Consider the following 23,620-nt stretch of genomic DNA (forward strand, 5'->3'; position numbering starts at 1 on the left):
ATCAATTGAGTGATAGTTTGAGGGAGATATGTGAACTTTTCTCATAATATTATGTTGGGCTAAGTTATCAGCTTTGTTATGTGTTAATAAATGATAGGTTCTAATGTGAATCTATGTATGGTTAAGATGTAAAGAGAAAAATTATCCCCACTTATATTTTTATTTATTTATTTTTTTTCCAGTCTTTTTGTTTTAATTTTTAGTTTTATATATTTATGGTTTTATATTTTATATAATTTAGCATTGTTCGGATGTTTTACTAAGGTGGACAGTTGAAATAGTTCTAGGATCATCCATACCTCTTTCTTATTTTACCGTTGCCTATTATTTGGACGGTTTGCCTAAAAATTCACCCTAAGTGTCTAAAAATGTCACTTTCTCCATCTTTTGAGATTTAAAACTAATCTACCTTTACCATGCCACTTAGGCACTAATTAGGGCCTCCTCAATCATATTTTAGGCCCTAATTAGTGCGGGGTATTACAATGGCGGAGGGGGGTCGACCATCTCCTCTAAGCATATTTATGTTTTCTTTTTCTTTTTAATGTTTATATTTTTAATTTTATTGTGGGTGACATGTGTCACAATTTATAATAACTTACTTATACCCACAACTCTTAACTGATAAAAATAGGTCTTGATAGGAGACTTATGGAATATTTAAGGAAAACAATTGTACATAATTCAGTCAAACTATCATTAAATTGTCAATATTTTTCTCAAATACAACAAAAAAAATAAATGACCATAAAAATTTTCAAGAATACAAAAATATCTCTATAAATTCGAAAAAAACAAAAAATAAACTTAATAAATAAAAAGAAAATGAGTGTTGAGATGACTTGGGCGCCCCAAACCACCTAGGTGTTGGGGGTGGTTGCCAAAACTTATTTGTTCTTCATTTCTATCACAACAAGATGGACTTTACCTAGGCTAAGAATAGACCAACTATTAACTCTGGGATGTAAATTTCTTATGCGAATAATCTATTTTTACCGATATTCCTGATTACTAATTAGGAAGCCACTATCAAACAAAAAAAAAAGGAAAAAAAGAGAGAATTCTTTCATCCGCGAAATGAAAATTAGGCAAGGCGAATAAAATAATAATCTCACGTTCCCTTCCGGCTCGAGCACAAATCAAACGAATGCAAGAAATTCAGTTCTTACAGGTAAATGCTCGATACCCAAGTAGGCTTACAAAGTTGACCTTGGGTATCTACAACTCCTTTGTAGGCTCCATAGCAAAAAATGTTATATTCTATTAAAGATAGTCCTTCACGTAAATTGCTTTGAATGGGTAAATCAATCATTTGTCCTTGCGAATCCAACATTAATCCTTTCATACCTACTAATTGATGTACTTGAGATGCATTTCCTCAACCATTGATAGTGTTTTTTTTTCTTGGATTGTTTTGTTTTATATTTCTTTAATTTTTATTAAGGGTACTTTTGTCATTAAAAACATTGATATTTTATAAAAATATTGAGGCAATTAATAGTTTAATAACTACATACAATCAGAGATGGTAGATGGCAGATGAGATGGTAGTATAAGGGCGCACATACTTTGAATTTTCCCAATATTTAAAATTGCAAGGATTTTGGGATGACAGAGAAGTGAGAGAATGAGATTATGAGATAGGATTGGAAAATTCAATTTGACACGGATTGCAAATTGTGCAATTGCGTCTTAAATTAACATATATATGATATAGCCTCCTCCAATAGCACCACCCAACCAGGAGAACAGTGGTCAGTGCTGAGTCACGGTGCTAACAGATCATCATCATCTTCATCATCATCACTATCGGAAGCAGCGAAACCAAAAATGTTGCAGCTTTCGATTCAACGAGGTTAATTTAATCAGATGATTCGAATTTGATAACCATTTTTTTTGTTGCTGCTTTTTTTTTTTTTGAGAAGTTTGATTGTTTATGTGGGTTTGTGTTGCAGTGAGGAGTTTGAACTTGAAAACCTTGAGGCCTCAGATCTTCGCTTTGAGGAACTCTGGTTTATCTACGGCCACCGAGCACTCTGCCAAGCAGCCTCACCCTCCGGTAGTCTGAAGGCCCTGTTTGTTCCCCTGGAAGATCGTTTCCCCAAAAAAAAAAAAAACTTAAATATAATGGGTTTTTGTCTTTATAATTTGATGCGTATGTATTTATGGGTTTTTGTCGTTTTGTATGCATATAGCTCATACAATGTTTAGGTGCTGAGAATATGTAAGAAAAAATTAAATTAAATGAACTGGAAATTCTTAATCTGAGATGCAAGCTTCCTTCGGATGCGCGCTGTATGTCGATTTTCGCGTTGCAAGATTTTTTTTTTTTTTCTTTTTTGCTTGTATACTGGTCTATCGGTGCAAACAAGAACAAGTGAAAAGATAAGTTTAGCAATCAAATAGAGGCTTAATGAAAGTGTATTTTGTTTAGGAACTGTATGTTTGTGGAAATGGAACTGAAAGGAGCTTATGTGAATTGTTGCACACATTTTGATTAAAGATTTAATACAGATGCTGCTGTTTGGACCAATGAATTTAGAACCCTTTTTTTTTTAATTTTATTTTTCATTTTTTATTTTTATCAGATTGAAGCCAAGGTATTAGAATGTCTGTTTTGTGTTTTCCTTTTTATCCTTTAAAATCTGTTTATTTTTTAGTGTTTTTGTGCAACAAAAAACAGCCTATCAGGGTTGATGCTTCTTGAATTTGATATATGCCATTTTCTCCTTTCATTTAACTGGTTTTATTTTATCAGAGGGTTCCAAATCTCATTGGAGGTGCTTTTGTTGATTCGCAATCACCGGCTTTAATCGATGTTATAAACCCTGTGAGCATAGATGACCCTCACTCCCTGCTTTTATGATTATTCATTAAATTATAAGTGCAACTTTTTGTTTGTTTCGGGTCTAATTCATTTATAATTTGGAATAGGCAACACAAGAAGTTGTTTCACAACTTCCACTGACTACAAATGAAGAGTTCAAAGCTGCAGTATCTGCAGCAAAGCAGGCTTTTCCATCATGGCGTAACACCCCTGTTACTACCCGTCAACGTATCATGTTGAAGCTTCAAGCGCTTATTCGGAGAGACATTGTAAGTCTGTGCGAATTATCAATATGTTGCTTAATAATTTTAGTTTAATTTTTTCGGTATTAAAAAATGAGTAAAATGAGTAAAATGAGTAATACAAATCACTTGTCATTGTGTCAGGATAAGCTCGCGTTAAATGTTACAACTGAACAGGGAAAGACATTAAAGGATGCCCAGGGAGATGTGTTCCGTGGGCTAGGTTAGTGTTGTTTTCTTTGTTCCTTGTTCCTTAAGAATATTTTTCAGTCCTTTTAGTGGTTGTGGTCATTTAAGGATGATGGACTGTTTTTGTTTTCCTCCTGTAGAGGTGGTTGAACATGCTTGTGGAATGGCATCTCTGCAAATGGGAGAATATGCTTCCAATGTATCAAGTGGAATTGATACATACAGCATTCGTGAGCCACTTGGTGTTTGTGCTGGGATATGTCCCTTCAACTTTCCAGCAATGATTCCCTTATGGGTAAGCGTGATATATCTTTTACTTTCTGTTATTTGCTCGCCAGAGCAGTTGATTCTGTTTCCCATTCTTGATCATAGTTTTTCCATAGGGTGTAGACTGCATTGCTTATTTGGATGCATAGGCATGTCACTACAGCTACCATCATATGGTTAGGAAATTCAATCGTCAAAGTCATGGTTAAGATGGAGAAAGCAATTTGTTTGAGTGACATCTGATACATTATTTCTCTCTCCTCCCTCTCTTGGATGAATGGGTTGTTTTCACACAAGCATAAAATCAATTAGTGAGATTTTTTCTTTTATTTTGACAAGTCTTCATTAGTTAATTTTATGGCACTTAAATATTGGCTTGTCATTCTCCTAGAGAAGAACAAAAATACTAAATGTGTTTTTTTAATGATAATTTTGCAGATGTTCCCAGTTGCAGTTACATGTGGGAATACCTTTGTATTAAAGCCATCTGAAAAAGATCCTGGTGATTCTGTTCTCCTTCTTAGTTGTGTAGTGTACCAAGTCCTTGAGCATTATTTCCTTCACGACACCATGATTTGTATAATCCTTCAAAAAGGATTTAAGTTTTTCTTTGCATTTGGATATGCTCAAGCATTATTCTGATGTGGTACTTATGGCATATGACTTTGCCTACATATTTGTGTGATGCATCTGGGATTGAGGATTGTGGGATATCCCAGAGGGCTGACCAATTTTTCATTGTTGAAATAGTGTTTTAGATGCTGGATATTGGTGTCGTCAAGCCATATATCTGTTTGGCTTTGTAGATCTAGAATTGATATTCCTATATAATCTTCTTTTGTGGCTAAAAAGCAGTATGCGTACTGTTAGCAAGAAAACAATTAATAACTTATGATTTATCTTCTTTTGGTGAAAAGTATCTATAATTTCTCAAACCTTTTTTTTTTCTTAAGTAACGTTGGGTTTCCAAAACTTCTAGAATATTAATCTCCTTGTTGCTAGAAAAGCGTCAGTCTCATAAAATAATTGATCTTTCCATCCTTTGTCCTTGGGTCTCAATTTATGCATTATATTTCTACATTGCATATATGAGGTTCTAGTTTGCTTAGTATGCATGTTAGTTGAGGTTTCCTTTCCATATAAATATTCTATTTTTATTTTGTTTTTACATGTGGAAAGGCAATTATTGTTCATGCTTCTACTTGAAAGTGACTCAATATGTTGTGAATTCTTTTTTCAGGAGCTTCTATAATGCTTGCAGAGTTGGCAATGGAGGCTGGTCTGCCTAATGGTGTCTTAAATATCGTTCACGGCACCAACGTATGCAGCATGAACCTTTGTTTTCTTTTCTAATCTTGTTAAATGATTGTCTCAAAGGCATAAACTTGTGATTTTTTGGTGCTTTGACATCACTACTTGTGGTATCTCTTCAATTTTGTGGCAGGATATTGTTAATGCTATATGTGATGATGACGATATCAGAGCTGTATCATTTGTTGGTTCTAATACTGTAAGTTATCTCATAGCATTCATTTCATGAACCTAGTTCCTATGAGTTTATTTTGGGTCATAGTCTGCACCCTTTATAATTCTCTTACATATTTATAACCCTTTTCAACATTTTAGGGTTTACAAGGTAGTTCATATAAGTAGATACAATTACTATATGTTATTTGGTTGCTTGTCAAGTGATGGAAGCTTCCTTTTGTGAGTATATGCTGAAAATTTTCAACCCTTTATTTGAAGGCCTACAACTATGGTAGTGCCCATTAACTAAACTTAGAGTGTGTTTGGCACTGCAAATTCGCAGACCAAAAGTTTGATTTTAAATCAAATCACAAAAAATGTATCTTTGGTGAATTTTTATATATGCACGATTTTAAAGGTCAAACTACGATTTTGCCAAACGTTTAAATACGTTTTTAAAAATCGCGTTTTCAAATCGCATATTTTAAAATCACCCGTTATGAAATCGCAAACCTAAACGAACCCTTAATCTCTTAAGGTGTTTGTGTTGTATAGTGATGTAGGAAAGTTGCCGCCCAAATTAAACTGACAAAAAGGGTGTTCTTTTCTTTTTCCTTTCTTTTGCTTTGTATTATTTTTCAGGTTTTCCTAGTCATGTTAGGATTTTTTTTTTTTTTTTTGGTGATTTTCTAGTAACCTTAGTACTAGGATTTGTTTATTTTCTTTTTGTTTAGAACTTCTAGTAAGGATTAGGATTTGTAGCTTAAAAAAAGGCTTATGTTCAACTTATTTCAATTAGCATACCCAAGAATAATCCCCCCTAACAAGTGGGCCTCCTGACCCATACTAATCCTAGCATGGTCCATCACAGGTTAAGCCAGGACTGATCCAACCCTGTGACACGAACACACTAGGAATAGAGAAAGCGCATATGCAGGAGATCCTAGCTGAGCCACGCATCACTAACATCTTGAGAGTATCGGGCACGAGGGAATACTTGCCTAATGGCATGGAGTCTAGAGAATCAATTTAGTTATTCTTTTTCCCCCTCTGACCACAATGCGGGAAAACACTCCAAAAATGGGGGGAAGGAAGGTCATTTGCAAGGAACGCACAATTCTCTCTCCAAACAGCTTAATTTTTTACTTAAGCTTTCAAGTAGAGGGGACTAATGTAGGACAAGTTAACCCCCCAAATTAAGTGATGGAAAGGATTTTCTTTTCTTTTCTTTTAGGATTTCTTCTTTTATGTGTTTTTCTAGTAACTTTAGGACTTCCATATTTCTGGATTTTCCTAGAAATTCTAGGATTTGTTTTATTTCCTTTTGTTTAACAACTTCTAGCAGCCTTAGGACTAGGATTTGTAGCCTATACGAAGATTTGTATTGAACTTATTTCAATCATTTCAATCATTAAGTTTTTATTGAGTTGCTTGATAAAGGAAGAATTTTCTTTTAGTTTTTTTCTTCCTTGTGTTGTCAAGGATTAAAGAGAGGAGTGTTCTTCTTGTTTTTTCTATCACCTTCCGCTACATCATATAGGATGCATGACTTTGAAACTGAATCTAGTTTTCATTTTAGACCCATAAATGCTTTTGTTTTAAATTGGAAAGATTATTTAGAATCTGTAGGAACAATGTAGCTTTTGCCCATATGATTTGTTTATTCTAGGTAAAAAAAAAAATCATAGGAGTTTTTTCAGCTAAAATGTTCCTTTTGCCTTTCTCACATTATTGTGCAAATTAGCTCTAGCTGTAAGAACGGGGTTGGGAGTGTAGTTGTACGTTCAAGAACCACCAGGTGTGTGGATTCCATTGAAAAAAATAATAACAACAATATAAAACTCTCACATTGTTGTTTCCTAGCATTGATTTGTTCTACCTCTAGATAAGCTGGTTTATCCCAAAATTTGGTGATTTAGTCACTGTTACTACTTCCTTCTGTGCATCATGATTGTATGTATACACAGTTGTTTAAATTCATTTTGAGATCTGTATGGTTGTTTTAATTTTTATGATGAAAATATATTTTGTTTTGCAAATGTTGTGCATATGCATCCAGTGTATAATTGAGTTTATGCAGCATAGATGGTCAGTATGGCTTTGATCTTCATAGATGTATCTTAGACTCTCAGTCATTCTTACATGATGTTCTTTTATATATATTTTGAGATCTGTATGGTTGTTTTAATTTTTATGATGAATATATTTTGTTTTGCAAATGTTGTGCATATGCATCCAGTGTATAATTGAGTTTATGCAGCATAGATGGTCAGAATGGCTTTGATCTTCATAGATGTATCTTAGACTCTCAGTCATTCTTACATGATGTTCTTTTATATATATATCAAAGGCTGGAATGCACATATATGCAAGAGCAGCAGCTAAAGGGAAGCGCATTCAGGTAACTTCACTTCTACTTGGGTAAAAAAGTAGTGTTCAATTTCTCTTGTGAGCTATGTGGTTGCTTTTATACCCATGCAACAATTAGAGTGAAATGAATTGGCTATTTGGTTCAATCTTATTTTTAGTCCAATATGGGGGCCAAAAATCATGCAATTGTCATGCCTGATGCAAATGTGGATGCTACGTTAAATGCTATAGTTGCTGCTGGTTTTGGTGCTGCTGGACAAAGGTGTATGGCTCTTAGCACAGTTGTTTTTGTTGGAGGCTTAAAGTCATGGTAATATGCTCTGTTTCCCTGCTCACTTTATTTCTTCACGTTTCTTCCATATTTGTCTAGCTTTTATACTCCTACCGTTGATGCTGGAGGTTCAATGTCATGTTTATTATACTGAAGGTAATGGTTATAGAGGTTGTCTGGTCAAGTTGTTTTGACATCTCGTAATTGCATGTTGTACATAGAAGCAATTGAAAAGCTTAATTCATTGTCATTTCCTTAGTCGAATGGCTCTACTTTTGTAAATTTACAATCTTCTCTGGAATTTTCTTCCCGGAAAACATATTCATAATATCTACTAGACTCAGTGGGCCATCACAGAAAGATCCACATAGAGGATAATAAGTATTGTATTTGATTTTCTGGTGTATTTGACATTGATGTTCTCTATGTAAGATTGATCGTCTTACATCCAAGGGAGACAAGAAACTAAGTGAGTTGCGAAACTTCCAGTCCAGTTTTCTGGTTATTTTCCCCATCTTCTCTTGTAGATGAGTATAACTGAATTCGCTAGTATGTTATGCATAGTGCCCATCTTATTTTATAGTGTCTACTTAGTAGAGTGATGAATGTAGAATTAACCTAAGGAACTCTCGATGAACTATGATGGTGTACCTCTACTTTGACAAACATGTTTGTCAGCATGTGACATATAGTGGACATGTCAGAAAGATTTCATACCCATAGAGAAACATCTCACACAGGTATTCCCCAATTTTTGAACTCCTGTAAAGTGGGTGGTTTAAGGCTTTATCTTATGGTTACATGAGAAATTTTTAGTGTAAAACAGCAAAGTAATCCATTCAAACTTTTTTCAGGGAGAATAAACTACTGGAGCGCGCCAAAGCTCTTAAAGTAAATGCTGGAACAGAACCTGATGCAGACCTTGGTCCCGTAATTAGCAAACAGGTAAGACCACATTTCCTTTTTTTGTTACCTACTCCAGATATCTAATTTTGGTGACAAGTGAGTTGAAAACGTTTCCACTTTCCATTATTTGTTTTGCATCATTTATGGAAACTGCCCTTTTCCTGAGTAGCAGCTTATTGGCACTTCTTGTTTTGATATGTATGAGTCTTCGTTGACTTTAAACTGTAGATTACCTTTGAATTTTACCATTTCCAGGCAAAGGAACGAATACACAGATTAATTCAAAGTGGTGTTGAAAGTGGTGCCAGACTACCGCTTGATGGGAGGAATATAGTGGTACTGTTTGGTACTTTAATGCTCTACTTTCTTTATCTGTAGCTATGATCGTATTTCTTATCGTTTGTATGAATTACTTATATACTGTGTTATGCAAAAAGCAGCATCATGCCTGAAAATTGTAAGAAGCAGGAACTGTAGTGGTTGAATGAGCAGGAATTATAGTGACTGTGAGTCAGAGAAACAATATGATACATATCATTCGATTTGGTAGGTGATTGAAGGCAATGCTATGCATAGAAAACACTTAAAAACATTAAAAATAGTTGGTATGTAGACAAGCTTAATATCTTAACTACGACCTCTTTAACGCATCATATTAATTCCACATATAGTTCCGGCTGGTTTACCGCACATGCGTCTGAGGAGATTTGAGCATTATATTTGTATGGCTAATTTATTACAGCTTGGATTTTCTTAAATTAATTTCTTAAAGCTAAAGCATTGTAGCTTTTTTCCTAATATGAAGTAGGAAAAGGATTAGAAGAAAAAAAAAAAGTTGCTATACGCATCTCTTCCTCAAGAGTGATAAAATCCGTGCTTGGCAGGGTCGCGGGTTCCCCATTTGCTTTATTTCAGTTTTTCAGAAACTAGTCTACTAAGAAATTTATTCATAATTTTAAAATAGGTCCCTGGATATGAGAATGGAAATTTTATTGGTCCCACCATCTTATCAGATGTCACAGCCAACATGGAGTGCTACAAGGTATCTTTTTGTTTTCCTATCTCCAATTCTTCCCCATAATGTTGTCAAAATGAACCACGTTGTTCCTTATGGACAAAAAGAGTTGAACCTGTGATTTTGGAGCAATAATGATGCTATTTGATCTTTGCCTTTGCAGGAGGAAATTTTTGGTCCAGTTCTTCTTTGCATGGAGGTGTTTTCATTACTCCATGGTTCTTAGCTAAGCAGATATTTCATTGCTTATTATGTAGACATGTTAACTTACAATTTTTTTTTTCCCTCTCTCTTAACATCAGGCTGATAGCTTTGACGAGGCCATAAACATTGTTAACAGAAACAAGTACTTTCTTAAATTTGCTTCCCTTGTTGTATAAATTACACTACATTTTTTCTTCTCTCTTAGAGAAGTATTAGTTGCAATTTGGATGTGACTTATACTTCTGGAGCAGATATGGCAATGGAGCATCTATATTTACAACATCTGGTGCAGCTGCAAGGAAATTTCAGACTGAAATCGAAGCCGGTCAGGTAAGAAAATCTTTTGGGCATGTCCTGGATCATGCTTTCAAAAGCAAAATAATAGGACTAGTAGAGATTAGTGTGAACCATAAACTACATGGAAAATATCTGTTAATCTGTGATGGCCATATTAACTAGAGGAACTCGACACATTAGCTTCATAAACAACTCATTTGCATGGTTTAATGCAAATACTTAGCCATATTCAGTTTTTTCCTCTGCAAGCTCATCCCTGCTTTTGAATGGAATATGTAACTTTTTTTCTGGGTTTGTCTCAGGTTGGCATCAATGTTCCTATCCCGGTTCCTTTGCCTTTCTTCTCATTTACTGGGTCTAAGGCATCTTTTGCAGGCGATCTCAATTTCTACGGTAAAAGTTGTCTAGTAGACTTAAATTTTCCCTTCACTGTAGTGGTTACTTGAGTTTGGTGAATTATAGATTTTTTTATTTTTTATTTTTTATTTTTATTTTACAGGCAAGGCTGGAGTTAATTTTTACACCCAGATCAAAACAGTCACTCAGCAATGGAAGGATTTACCAGGTGGCGGTGGAATTAACCTGGCAATGCCAACTTCTCAGAAGACATAATCGACAAAAAGCTAGTAATACTTTTTTTTTTTTTCAGAACTATATGTAAACTCTCCAATAAATCAATTGAAGGTCATCTTCCTTATATGCATGCCCCTTTACTTCTACATTTGTCCTTCGCTCTTTTCTTTTTCTCATGGAAAGAGTGGGTGGGTGGGGGAGGTAATGGATGCAAGGGATACCTAGTACTCCATCTTTTGCATATGATCAAGATTCTCGACATAGATTAAGACTGTTTACCTTTGCCATTCTTTCCTGTTAACTTATCTTTTCCGCGCTTTGGCTCAAACCTCGCTATAAGCCCAACAACTTAATCATTGACAAGTTTTAGCTGTGTTTCATGTGACAAGATTGCTCTAGTCACCTCTTCAAATGCTAGCGTTTTGTTTTGTTTTCATACAATATTGTCATAGCTAGTGGATCATAAAAATGGGGAAATGATGCCAAGAGAAGTATTGCTTTTTAGTTTTTATCTTCTTCAATCATAACTCCGAAGTATTCTACATGTTGAACTTATTGCTTCACGTACAATTTATTTATTAAATTCTTCTCAATATACAGACTAATATAATTTATGCCAAATTGACCCTTATCATTGTTCATCTTTTTGGGCTTCTTTGCCTTTCCAATAAGGCATTGTAGACTCCTTGTTGAATAAAAAGATCCTTCATTCTCCTTTGCCAAAGAGAAATATTGTTCTTATCATTAAACTTTTACACTCCTTACTTGGTGCTTATCATATTTACTGTAATAACTAATTTGAATACCGAACCTTAACTCTAATGCCACTTGTTAATTAAGGAGATTGATATCTTAAAGTGTCTTTTACACAGTCTATAATATGGTATGTTGAGATATTACTCAACCTAAAAGTATAAGCCTATAGGTTTGGGCCCAACAAGGTTATATTAATCAATAGTCACTCACACTTAATGACATTTTTTTTTAATGTGGGACTCAAATCTTTTTTTTTTTTGACATGTCCGCACAAGAGGGGAGAGGAAGATTCGAACTAGTGACCTCCGCTTCATTAAGCGTGGTCCCAGCCGATTGAGCTACCTCTTGAGGACGGACTCAAATCTTTTTATATACTCATACATGTATACTCAACAATGTAATTATCTGTCAAACTAATTTATTTGAAATTGTTTTTTTATCGTTTTAAATCTGTTTGTTTTGTGATTTTAATATGGAATTTTTGGTTTATAGTAGAGTTTTTTTTTTTTTTTTTCCCCCATAGTGACGATATTTAGTCAGTTTTTTGGTGTTCGATAAAATGTCTCAATGATGGTGTTTTGTTGTTCTTAATGTGAAATGGCTTATTTGGTGCATTTTTCAATATTTCTCCTGTTTTAGTTAAACTGCTGGGTTTATTCTCCAAGAGTTGACCAGAAATCCACATGTTTCCCTTGTTCGATTTTTTCTTAGATGCTCGTTAACTGCCTCCTGTCTACTATACGTGGCCATTTTTCTGACTGTAGATGCTTTTATGCTTATGAGATTGATATCTTGGATAGTCTTTTAATGAGCCAATAATATTGTATATTGAGACATCAAATTCCTTTCAAACTACAATCCAATTGTCGACGTCTCTTCAAAACTATTAATTACGTCAATATCCTCCAAATTACCAAAAATGACAAGCAAAAGTGATCTATCAAATTTTATTCAACATATATGTAGAAAGCATAAGAGCAATAATGGATGCCATGCACCATGGACCACTTAAAACTTTAAGATGCAGATATTAAATCAACCAAACTATTGAAGTCTTGTGTAGCACTGTCAACACCTTTTAAAACCAGCTCTTTGAGGGCTTGCGACTTCTCCCTCATCACCTTACCTTTTTCATGTCCCAAAACGAGTTCCAAGCTCTTGAGCAACCGATTCTTTGTGATTGCACCTCCCTCAACTCTCACACCAATCCCCCACTCCTCTATCATCCGTCCAATCATGTAATGATCGCCGAAGAACGGCCTGCAGATGAGCGGAATCCCGTTTGCAATGCTCTCGCAAATGGAGTTTGATCCACAGTGTGTCACAAACACCCCTACAGAAGCATGCGCCAGCACTTGTGTTTGCGGCGTCCATGGCACTACTTTTCCATGCGTCTTCGTCTTCTCAAGAAACCCTTTCGGCAATAGTTCCTTTGACTCTTCATTAAGAGACCAAAGAAATTGAATTTCACTCGCTTGCAGCGCCTCCGCCACTGCTACTAGCTCCTCATGTGGCAGCGAAGCCAAGGTTCCAAAACCAACATATGCGACCGACCCAGATTTTCTATCTGATAGAATATAAATTAAATTATTAAATTCATTTAAACATTTCAAAGTTTAAACCGTTGAGATAAATAGTGATTTAATGTAATTACCGTCCAACCACGACAGGCAGCCGGTTAGATCCGAGCTCGACGGTTGCGAAGACGGGGCTGGCAGTGACATAGAGAGAAAGCCCACGTAAAAAACATTCTGAAACTTTGATTTAAGGTCATGATTGAGAGGGGGGGAGTTTAGTTCTTCAAAAAAACCCACCACGACAGCAGTAGCTCGTGGAAGCACCGATCCGATTTGACTCAGCGTGCGTGAGAAAGGCGACTCTTCTTCACCCGCCGGGACCAGCACCTCCTCCGGCAAGTCGGCAACGCGCATGGCGGAAAACCCCGGAATAAAATCCAGCGTTCTACAACCATTGCTAACACAAAGCTGGCGAATGAGGTCGGTGTATACGTGAGCGGAGAGACAACATGGGAAAGAGTACCAAGTGGGGACCCACGGAACACCCATATCCTCCGCAATCGCCGCAGCAGAAGCACTCAAGAAAGCGTCGGAGAGCAAGCAGGTGATTCTCTTGCCGGTCTCCGCCGCTGCCATTTCTAAACCCTTTTTGAGGTTGTCGGGCGTGGCCATGAGGAAAAGGTTAACAGCCTCTACAGGGTTTTTTCCGGTAAGCACATGATTCTCCGGCACTCCGTCCGGCACTTGGTAGAACTTTATGTTATGTGGAACGTCGTCGTCGGCAGTTGATTTTGAGAGGAGTGAGTGGGTGGACTTCGCTGTGTTTAAGAACGAGAACTGAATGTTTGGGGCTGCGGGTGCTAACTTACGCAGCAGGTTTAGAGCAACAACGGGGTGGCTGCCGAAGGGGAATGCCAAGATGGCCACGTGCTTCTCCTCAGAGCTTTTGCTCACAGCCGCCATGGTATCTTGGATTGAAAACAAGGGCTCCAGAGGGGAAGACATATAAGAAAATGATTGTTGCTGAACATTTCAAGGTTATGATAGAAGTATTTGTAGGCATTAATTACGTCTAAACGCTCAAAAAATATCACATATTAAAATTGTGACACGTTACGAAGTGGTGATTTAACAAGATGTTAGAGTCAAAAGTTCTGGTATTGAACATTGACTTAGTCAATTCATCACATTTAAATTAAATATTCTACGTGTTGGGTCTCACCTATTAAAAGGGAGTCTGGACCCGTACATGAGTGTGAGTATTAAAGTAATGATTAAGTGATTAAGGCCTTTTTAGGTGTGTGTTTGAGGAGCTTAAAAGTGCGTTTAACACTTAAAAAGTCCATTCTGAAAAAATATATATATATATATATATCCGTTTGGTAAAAAAAAAAATTGAAAGCACTTTTAAGGGTAAAAAATATCCAAAAATTGCCAAAACGCACTTTTGGTAAAAGTTTAAAAATGAAGTTTTTCCCAAAAAGTATTTTTTGACTTAAAAACTCTATTTTTCAAGATGGCTACTAGGCATCCCAACATTTTTTTCCAAATTTTTTTTGTCAAATGATCTAGACCTGACATTCATTTAAGCAAAAAAAAACAATCTATTTATTTATTAAATGGACTAGATCATTTGGAAAAAAAGTGTTAGGATGTCTAGTATAATCCATTTCTCAAACACAATCTCAAACATGTTTTAAATTTACCTTTTCATATAAGTTTAAGCTTTTGAAATAAGTGGTAATTTAACAATAAAGACAATTAAAAAGAATTTGCTTCCCAAAAGATTTTTTCTTTACTTTTACAGAGAATCTCAAGCTAATTTTTTTGCTCAAAATTTTTTTTACAATATAAATAACAAGAATCTGATAAAAACACTTAATTCTTAACTGTAATATATAACTTTTTATTAAATATCATTTTTCAAGACGTAAAGAAATTTATTGCTTAAATTTCGCAATTTAAAAATCTTTACTTTCTTTAAAATTGTGAGAAAAAAAAAAAAAAAAAAAAAAAAATCCTAATCCTGTTGGAGATAGTGATGCTTGGTGGCCGTGGCGGGGTCATCGTGGAAGATTTCTAGGCATCCAAACGTTAAATGCTGTACAAGTACAACTACTCTTGAGGTTAGGTGCATCATTTAAAGGTCACCGTCGAAGCATTTATAGGCATCAAATTGTGAGATTCCGTACACTTCCTCCTCGGCTGTTTAGGTGGACACGTGTCTTTTTTTATAATCAATAGAAAATTTAGTTTGGAAGCTAATTTTAATAAATGTTAAGTGACTTTTACAACGAGAAATGCACATGCTTTTTTTTTAATTAATTTTTTTTTTTTTTACATGTCCACATGAGAGATAGAGAAAAAAAATTTGAACTAGTAACTCCAATTTTATAAAACGTAGTCAACAATCGATTGAGCTATCTCTTAAAGATTTTAATTAACATTCTTAATAGTAAATTATTACATTTCTACTAACTTAAGAACCTAAACATTAATTTTTTAGAAATCCAAACATGATAAAAAATACTTCTTGGGCTCATAAATTTTTCATAAATACAAAACAACTTCTTTTGACATTTGTGCTACTCAAATTTTCTAGTTTTTCAAATGATGGAAAAATTGTACCACCATTAATGACACATTGGTAGCCAAGCAGGACATAACATGTCAAAGAAATGCTCTACTTTTTAATTTTTAATTTTTTTTAAACAAACTTGGACATCAAATAATGTGTCACAATCCTAAAATGTTAATGGGTAAATATAAAATAAGGGTAATTACCTTTTCTCTCCATTAATTACTATGCATTGTCAATTTCTTTTCATAAACTACGAACTGTACCGTCTGACCTCATCAAACTACTATTTTGTACCTAAAACCCCACTTCTGTCAGTTAAAGGCGTTAACTCAGACGGTCAAAGTGACAATGCGTTATAGGTCATAGGGGCAAAGTGACAATACGTTGTAGTTCATGAATACAAAGTAACGATGCATTGTACTTCATAAGAGTAAAGTGACAGGTTGATCGTTTGAGTTAATGCATTTGACTGACAGAATGAAAATTTTTGGCACAAAATAATAACTTAATCGGGTCGGGCAGTACAATTAATAGTTCATAATAATAATAATAATGCATTTTAATTGATAGAGAAAAAATAATTACCTATAAAATAATTCGCAAGCCAATAATTTTGCAGTAATGCTGCTGGCAAGGATCAACGAGTTGATTGTCTGCAAATGTAGGACTAGCCTAGCCTACGGGGTTCCTTTAAATTCTTTAATCTCCAAAAGGTTGACCACCTCAGATTGTGTGGTTCTGGTAGACACAGTTTTTGGGCTCATAAATTCTGGATGGCAATAAAACTCACCTTTGCTGGCAGATTACAGCTAGTTTTCTTTGGTATATTGTTCATCTATTTTCATTCTCCATAAAAACATAATTAAGCTCTTGGAACAAAAAGTTGCTAGGGCTAATGATATAGATCGAAGTGTAGTCCAAACCCATATGTTATTTTATGTTTTTGTCGTTTAAGTGTCGTGGCCATCTGGATGGGCTCCGTCAGTTTGTTTTATTTTCTAACCGGCTTTATGTTGTTATTTTATGAAGGTTAGGGTTTTGAGAGTCTCTATTTTGTTATTTTATTAGGTTTTGAGTTTTGAGGGTATTTATGTCATATTTTATTAGGTTTTGAATTTTTGGCTATAAATATATGCTTATAGCCTCCATAGAAAATCAGTTTATATTGATTATTAATTTTGTTGAATAAGAAACCTTAGAGTTGAGCATTCTTTTTTCTTTTTTCCTTCAAAACTTAGAGAGTATCTAGATTTTGTCAAGAAGATTTTTTAGATCATTGATAAAATCAAGATCTAGAAGTATTTATTCACTGCTTATTGATGTTCTTCGCTGCGGCCCACTAAGTCACGCTGTATCAGCTAAGGTTGCTAAGGGATATTGTTAAGAGAATAACTTTATAGGCATTTGGCACAAATTAATCAAGTTTTTTATGCCCTTCATTTAAGGGATGACACATCAGCATGAAACAACAAAAGTAAATTGTGTGAAAATACCAAATTTTTATTTTTCACTTTTGATTTGTTCTTTATTTCATGATTATTATTATTATTATTATTATTATTTAATTTTGAGTATTGTGAATAAGGGATAGATTTGATGTTTTTATAACACTCACTTTTATCGTTTCATGATGATGTGTTATCATCTCAATGGACGCAAAAAGCTTAATTTGTAGGCAAGTTCTTATAGAAGTTATTTTCTATTATCAATCACATCATCTTGGGGTAGTAAGCCGATCTTCTCTTCACCTTGCGAGTTCGAAGTTGAGAGATCGAGACTTGGCAAGCCCCACTACTGCATGGGTGGTCTCACGCCATGTGTTCTAGGGTTTAAGTGGGCTGGGGGCGGTTACCAATACTTGTAAGCCCTTTAATTTTTTGCTCAGAAAAAAAAAAAAAAAAAATCACATCATCTTGGGGTTTGACATATGACATAATGCTAAGCTTTCTAGTGTCATTAGTGACAGATTTTGGAGCTGGCCCCCTTCTAGATCCGAAGCTCTTGTCAAGATTCAAAGTCAGCTCCCTTTTGGTTCAAATTGGAGACCAATAGACCATGACCAATCTGTTTGGAGCAATATCTCAAAAAATGCTCCAAATAGGTTGGTCATGGTCTAAATTCGTAAGGAGTATATTAGAGCTAAGCAACCACCTATTGATCGGTGGAGGCCAACAAAAGGCTTAAATGAAAGTCAATTATGGGATGAAATGAGCCTGAATTTCAAACAATACCACAAAAGGTAAAATAAAAGTTGGCAAACTATGAGCCAGAGATAAGGGTCAATTGTGAATTGAAATAGGTCTGGGTTTTAAACAATACCACAAATGTCAAATAAATTGAGCCAATAAATGGCAAAAAATAGGTCTAGGTCATCAAAAAACCAACAAAAAAAGACTAAATAACTGGGCCAACAAAGGGCAAAAAATAGGTTTAGGTCATAAAATGACCAACAAAAGACCAAATAACTAGGCCAACAAAGGGCCAAAAGATGGACAACTTGGCCTCTTTTTTTTCCTTTTTTTTTTTTTTTTAATCACAACAAAGCAACAAACAAGAGTGTGCTACTGTTTAAGGGATTTGATATTTTTGCTAGATGGGTAAAGGAATAGAAGGGCAAAGGGTTGAAGGTTGTTTGCTTAGGCTTTTGCTTGCACTATTGGAAAAGTGTTAAAAACCCATGAATTGTTTGTTTCTCTTTACAAATCTCTTGGGCACCGGATCGATGCTGCTGCCAAAGGCCCAAAAGGCCCAAAACTGCCATCTAAGTTTTCATTTTTTGGTGCCGCATGCCATCTTCCATGATTCTTGGTAGCAACATTTCTTATCCTAATCACTGATTTTTGGATCAGATTGTATCTTCTTTGCTCATTATACAAAGTGAAACCACATCTTGAATCCCATGCGAATATATCTAAAGAAATCCCATCCTTACTCCTTATGAATTTAGAGTGATTAATTCCTTTTCCTTGGGGAAACTCTATCGATTAACTAGTATTACCATCTTTTGCTTCCTACAAGTACAAGAAAACATATAGTTTCACAATTATTTCTAGTTTAGATGACAGTCTCTCACCTCACCTCTTGTAATTTGATTGTAGATTCAAAACTTATAATCATTAATAAGGGTGTTGGTGCAATGGCTTCAATACAATCTTTATACAGTTAGGTAAACATTAGGGTATGAGTTCAACTCTCGTAATGAGAATCCTCATGCCTAATTAGTGTAAGTCACCTTAGACTTTACTGATATCTTGATGAAGCTAAGTTAGATTATGGCACAACCAAACTTGAGGGAGTACATGCGATTTTTACTGTCTAGCCCTTCATATCATTGGTTCTCAAAGTTCAAGTGTTATTACGATTAGGTTCAAGTAGAGTAATCACTATAGTTGCCAATATATATATATATATATATATATATATATATATAGGGCGACATACAAGTTAAAGTTCATTTCAACAATTAGTCAGGTCGTTGATATTTTTATAAAAAGAAATGATATACATTTTTACGTTCACATTTTTTAATGTATTTTTTAAAATTATCGTTTGATTAAAATCTAACAATGATCCAATATTCCAAATCCAATGATGATCAAAGAATGTCAGAATGAGAGTGTAAATTTTGTGTTTGCTAATTAACCCTCCCAATTTATTCTTTCTTTTCTTTTTCCTTCTTACTAAAAAAAGTCGAAACATTATTTATAAAAAAAAAAAAAAAAAAAACTCAACACTTTTTCAACCAAACATAAAAAAACACATCCTAAAGAAAGATATCAAACACACCTTTTGGGGCTCATCATGATTGATTTCTCGCGGCCGGAGTTGTTGACCAACAAAGAGAAAGTAATCATATCATGCACATCTCCTGACATTGAAATCATATTCAAATCTAAAGCTATCTGATTGCTGATATGGTTTTTAAAGTTTCAATCTTCCATTAGGATCCATGATAATGTAAAACTCTACATATCTATATATTTTTCAATACAATTACTATGATTTTTTTCCTAAAAAAAAAATAAATAAATAAAAGGAGGGAGCGACTATTCTGACCATAGAAATACCTATCCCGTTGTCCGTTAGCAACCAATAACAAAAGGAGCGTAAATGGTGGGAACTGCAAGCACTCCTTCTAACCCAGTTGAGCCATAGCATGTTCTAACTCCATTAAAACATCAATGAAACTCAATGTAGTTTACACTAATTAAACATAAAGATTTACGTTGCAAGGGTCGAGTCTATGCCCTAATATTTATATAATTGTTGAGAAATAATCTCACATTGTTTGTAGAGAAGATTTTGGGCATGTTTATAAGGAATGAGCAACCCTCTCATATTGAACTGGTTTTATGAGATGAGTTAGGTCCACAAATTTCTTCATTCCCCATTTTTTATAAACATGCTTAAGATCTTATCTACAAGCAATGTGAGATTATTCCTCAACACTCTCCCTCACGTGCAAGCCAGTATTTTTATTGGTCTTTGTCATAGGATAAGTAATGTTGACCCCATTCGTCTTGTGGTAGGCTCTGATACCATGAAGAAATTTGTGGTATAACTCATCTCATAAAATCGATTCAATAAGAAAGGGTTGTTCACTCCTTATAAACATGCACAAGATCTTATCCACAAGCAATGTGTAATTATTCCTCAACTCCCTCTCCCACATGCATGCCAGTATTTTTTCTAGTCCTTGTCACGGGGTAAATAGTGCTGGCCTCATTCATCTTGTGATAGGCTATGATACAATGAATAAATTTGTGGGCTTAACTTATCTCATAAAACCAGTTATATAAGAGATGGTTGCTCATTCCTGATAAACATGCCTAAGATCTTGTTCACAAGCAATGTGAGATTATTCGTCAACATCCTTCCTCATGTTAAGGCTAATATTTTTTCTGATCCTTGTCACGGGATAAGTAATATATGCCTCATTCATCTTGTGGTAGGCTCTGATACTATGAAGAAATTTGTGAGTCTAACTCATCTCATAAAACCGATCTTATAAAAAAAGATTGCACATTCTTTATAAACATATCTAAAATCTTGTTCGCAAATAATATGTGATTATTCCTTGACAATAACCACATAAAAATTGGCTTGAAACCACTCTTTATGGTAATTACTGTTTTGATATTGAACACAAAAACATGAGTAATGATGGAATGCACGCCTGGCGTGCATCAACAGTGATGCACGCCAGGCACAAAATTTTTTTTTTTTAATTATTTAATTATTTTTTTAAAAAAAAAAATTTTTTCTGGCGTCTTTGATGGTATGCGTAATAGATACTTCCAGCGGGCAAAATGAAACCTTGTGGTCGCGTGCAAAATTTTTTTTTTTTTATTTTTAAAAAAAGTGATTCCTGCACGGGCGTGCGTCGCACGCCGCATGCAGTGAATCACGACTCCAAAAACATTGTTCCAAACAATCTTTCACTGCCTGGAGGGCCCCCTGCCCTTTTTGTTAATTAATTATTTTCTTTTATTTAAGCTCAGTTTTCTAGGTAGATTGAACACGCACAGCTACCCAACTGAATTGTATATTTAATTAGCATTAAACATTTCTCGAAAGAAGAAAAAAAATATACAATATTACTGTTCAAGTCATGCTGATTTAGGACCAAATGTCAGGATCATTTCTTATGGTTTGCTAATTTTTAATATTTTTATGTAATTTGCTGTTATTTTAGATTTTGGGTCGAATGAATTAGGAGATGTCTAAGAATATTCTTACTTGATAATATTGATTTATGGAAATTATAAATTGGTCCCTCAGTCTATAAACAAAAATAAGTCTTCTATATACCCATTTGAACTGAAAATAGAACCAGTTTGATTGTGTTGCAGCTTTTTGAAATATGAAAAGCTATAGAAGGTACCCTTTGGGTGGCTTCTCATACTTCATAAAAGTCTGACTGCTGTATTCTTTTTTCTTTTTTCTAATTAAGCAGGCCTAACTGCTATACAAAAGTGACAAAAATTCTGCTATATGCCTATATACCTATATACCAAACAGGTTACAAGATTCTCAGAAAGAACAAACTGAAGAAATTAATAACCAAATAGAAAAATAAAATAATAGCGAAATTAAAAAGAAAAGGACACAGAATTTATAAGGTTCGGTTTGGTCAACAATTTTATGAGGTTCGGTCAAAGACCTATGTCTACAAAATCTAATTACAATCATATCATCAAATTTGATAATAATCAAATCTGATTTATAGAAAATTACAACAAATCTTAAATTTTTATCATTTCTAATAATTTTCATAGTCAAATTCAAATCCAAGTAGAACATGAGTCGGTTCTTTTGTAAATTAATAACCAAATAGAAAAATAAAATAATAGCGGAATTAAAATGAAAGGGACACAAAGAATTTATAAGGTTCGGTTTGGTCAACGATTTTATGAAGTTCGGTCAAAGACCTATGTCCACAAAATCTAATTACAATCAAATCATCAAATTTGGTAATAATCAAATCTGAACTATAGAAAATTACAACAAATCTTAAATTTTTATCATTTCTAATAATTTTCATAGTCAAATTCAAATCCAAGTAGAACATGAGTCGGTTCTTTTGTAAATTAATAACCAAATAGAAAAATAAAATAATAGCGGAATTAAAATGAAAGGGACACAAAGAATTTATAAGGTTCGGTTTGGTCAACGATTTTATGAAGTTCGGTCAAAGACCTATGTCCACAAAATCTAATTACAATCAAATCATCAAATTTGGTAATAATCAAATCTGAACTATAGAAAATTACAACAAATCTTAAATTTTTATCATTTCTAATAATTTTCATAGTCAAATTCAAATCCAAGTAGAACATGAGTCGGTTCTTTTGTCATTTGGTAATTTTTTTTATATGTTTAAATCATTTTAATAATTGTATATCTTAGGGTTCATATCCTAACTTTTAATTGAATCTATGATTTCCAATAAAACGTGATTTCTTCGTTTTTTATAGCCAAATATCAAATATTAAAAGCATTTCCAGCAAAGTAGTTAAAATGCTAAATGTTATGAGCATATTTTTTGCATCCAGCAGATTAGCTCCAGAGTAATTAAACTACATATTTTGCTATAGTGAATAGCAAAAAGTAGCTATTCACTATAGCACAATGTAGTTTTTAAATATTTTTCTTTCTCTTCTCTATCTCTCTCAACTTTCACGGGATAAATGGGGATCTTTCTCTTCATCATTCTCAGCATCCTTTAAACCAAAAGACCACCACCATCAAATCGTAACATTGAATCAAACCAAATGTGGTGCAAAGTTGAAACCCGTCTTTCAACATCAATTTCTAGGGTTTCACTTTCTAGATTCACAACGCTGACATCGTTTTGGTGGAGAATTTTTTGTTGAAACCCCCATCTCTATTTTCTGCAAAATTGTCTTCTCTACTCGGTTGAACCCCCTCTCTCTTCCCTAAGAAGAGAGGAGAGAGAGAGAGAGAGAGAGAGTGTGTGTGTGTTTAAGAAAACAATTATAAAAAATAATAAAATAATAATAAAATAAAATAAAAAAATCTAAATTCTCTGTTCGGCTGAAACCTCATCTCAATCTCTTCCATAAAAATTGTGGTGGAGAATCATGAGAGAGGGAGAGTTTAAGAAAAGAATAAAAAAAATTCAAAAAAATAATATTTTAATCAAATAGAGAATATAATAGATAATCTGTTGGAGTGTATACGAAAAAATAAGTAGTTAAAATAGATAATTGTACTTTTTCATTAGCTACTTTACCTAATACTGCTGGAGATGCTCTAATAGGATACTTTAATGGGTATGGTCTAGATAAAAACTCCATAAAATTTAAAAGGATATAGAATGAATTTTAAAAAATTGTTCCGGTTTGGTAAACTTTTATAGAAGTGATAGAGAGTCAAATAAATGAACCCAGAAAAATTTTCAAACTGACGTAGCAATGGTTTTTAAATTAAAAAGGAAAATAATAAAGCCACAACTTAAACCCAATTTTTCTTTGAAGTTTAAAAAAAACTGCCTAAAAAAAATGCAATTATCTCTCCTTTGTTTGTTACTCACGGTCTACCACGTTAATTTCAAGATTTTTCTGGGTTAATTTGTTTAGCTGTCTAACACTTCTCAAACTTTTGTAAAACTTTTT

The 23,620-nt window shown here is 34.1% G+C and overlaps 2 protein-coding genes across 3 annotated transcripts; one reads left to right on the plus strand and one right to left on the minus strand.

The window, feature by feature from the left end:
* The first annotated feature begins 1,572 nt into the window (after positions 1-1,572).
* On the plus strand, positions 1,573-11,767 carry LOC132177467 (methylmalonate-semialdehyde dehydrogenase [acylating], mitochondrial). Of its 2 annotated transcripts, XM_059589804.1 has the most exons (20): positions 1,573-1,855; positions 1,956-2,059; positions 2,759-2,830; positions 2,935-3,096; positions 3,214-3,292; positions 3,399-3,553; positions 3,964-4,027; positions 4,766-4,845; positions 4,970-5,035; positions 7,343-7,393; positions 7,521-7,672; positions 8,488-8,578; positions 8,795-8,875; positions 9,504-9,581; positions 9,718-9,753; positions 9,857-9,900; positions 10,010-10,088; positions 10,358-10,448; positions 10,555-10,681; positions 11,660-11,767. In XM_059589804.1, exons 1-19 carry the CDS (start codon positions 1,831-1,833, stop codon positions 10,665-10,667), a joined length of 1,623 nt encoding a protein of 540 aa, XP_059445787.1. In that variant the 5' UTR covers positions 1,573-1,830; the 3' UTR covers positions 10,668-10,681; positions 11,660-11,767. The 2 variants fall into 2 exon arrangements, with proteins under 2 accessions (XP_059445787.1, XP_059445786.1); XM_059589803.1 differs by lacking the exon at positions 11,660-11,767 and having other exon boundaries at positions 1,574-1,855; positions 10,555-10,774.
* A 537-nt stretch (positions 11,768-12,304) lies between these two features.
* LOC132177765 (anthocyanidin 3-O-glucosyltransferase 7-like) lies at positions 12,305-13,980 on the minus strand. The gene is made up of 2 exons (XM_059590212.1): positions 13,039-13,980; positions 12,305-12,951 (listed from the first exon to the last, which is right to left on the minus strand). The coding sequence occupies exons 1-2, from the start codon at positions 13,904-13,906 to the stop codon at positions 12,401-12,403; spliced, it is 1,419 nt and encodes a 472-aa protein (XP_059446195.1). The 5' UTR covers positions 13,907-13,980; the 3' UTR covers positions 12,305-12,400.
* Between the last annotated feature and the right edge of the window lie 9,640 nt (positions 13,981-23,620).

Source organism: Corylus avellana, chromosome ca4, assembly GCF_901000735.1.
Source record: "Corylus avellana chromosome ca4, CavTom2PMs-1.0".
NCBI classification, from domain to species: Eukaryota; Viridiplantae; Streptophyta; class Magnoliopsida; order Fagales; family Betulaceae; genus Corylus; species Corylus avellana.

Coding starts and splice junctions, on each gene's coding strand:
- LOC132177467 (XM_059589804.1), top strand. CDS start 1,831: ATGTTGCAGCTTTCGATTCAACGAG. Junction 1,856..1,955: donor GCAGCTTTCGATTCAACGAG/GTTAATTTAATC, acceptor TTTGTGTTGCAG/TGAGGAGTTTGAACTTGAAA. Junction 9,901..10,009: donor AACATTGTTAACAGAAACAA/GTACTTTCTTAA, acceptor CTTCTGGAGCAG/ATATGGCAATGGAGCATCTA.
- LOC132177765 (XM_059590212.1), bottom strand. CDS start 13,906: ATGTCTTCCCCTCTGGAGCCCTTGTTTTCAATCCAAGATACCATGGCG. Junction 12,952..13,038: donor CTGCCTGTCGTGGTTGGACG/GTAATTACATTA, acceptor ATATTCTATCAG/ATAGAAAATCTGGGTCGGTC.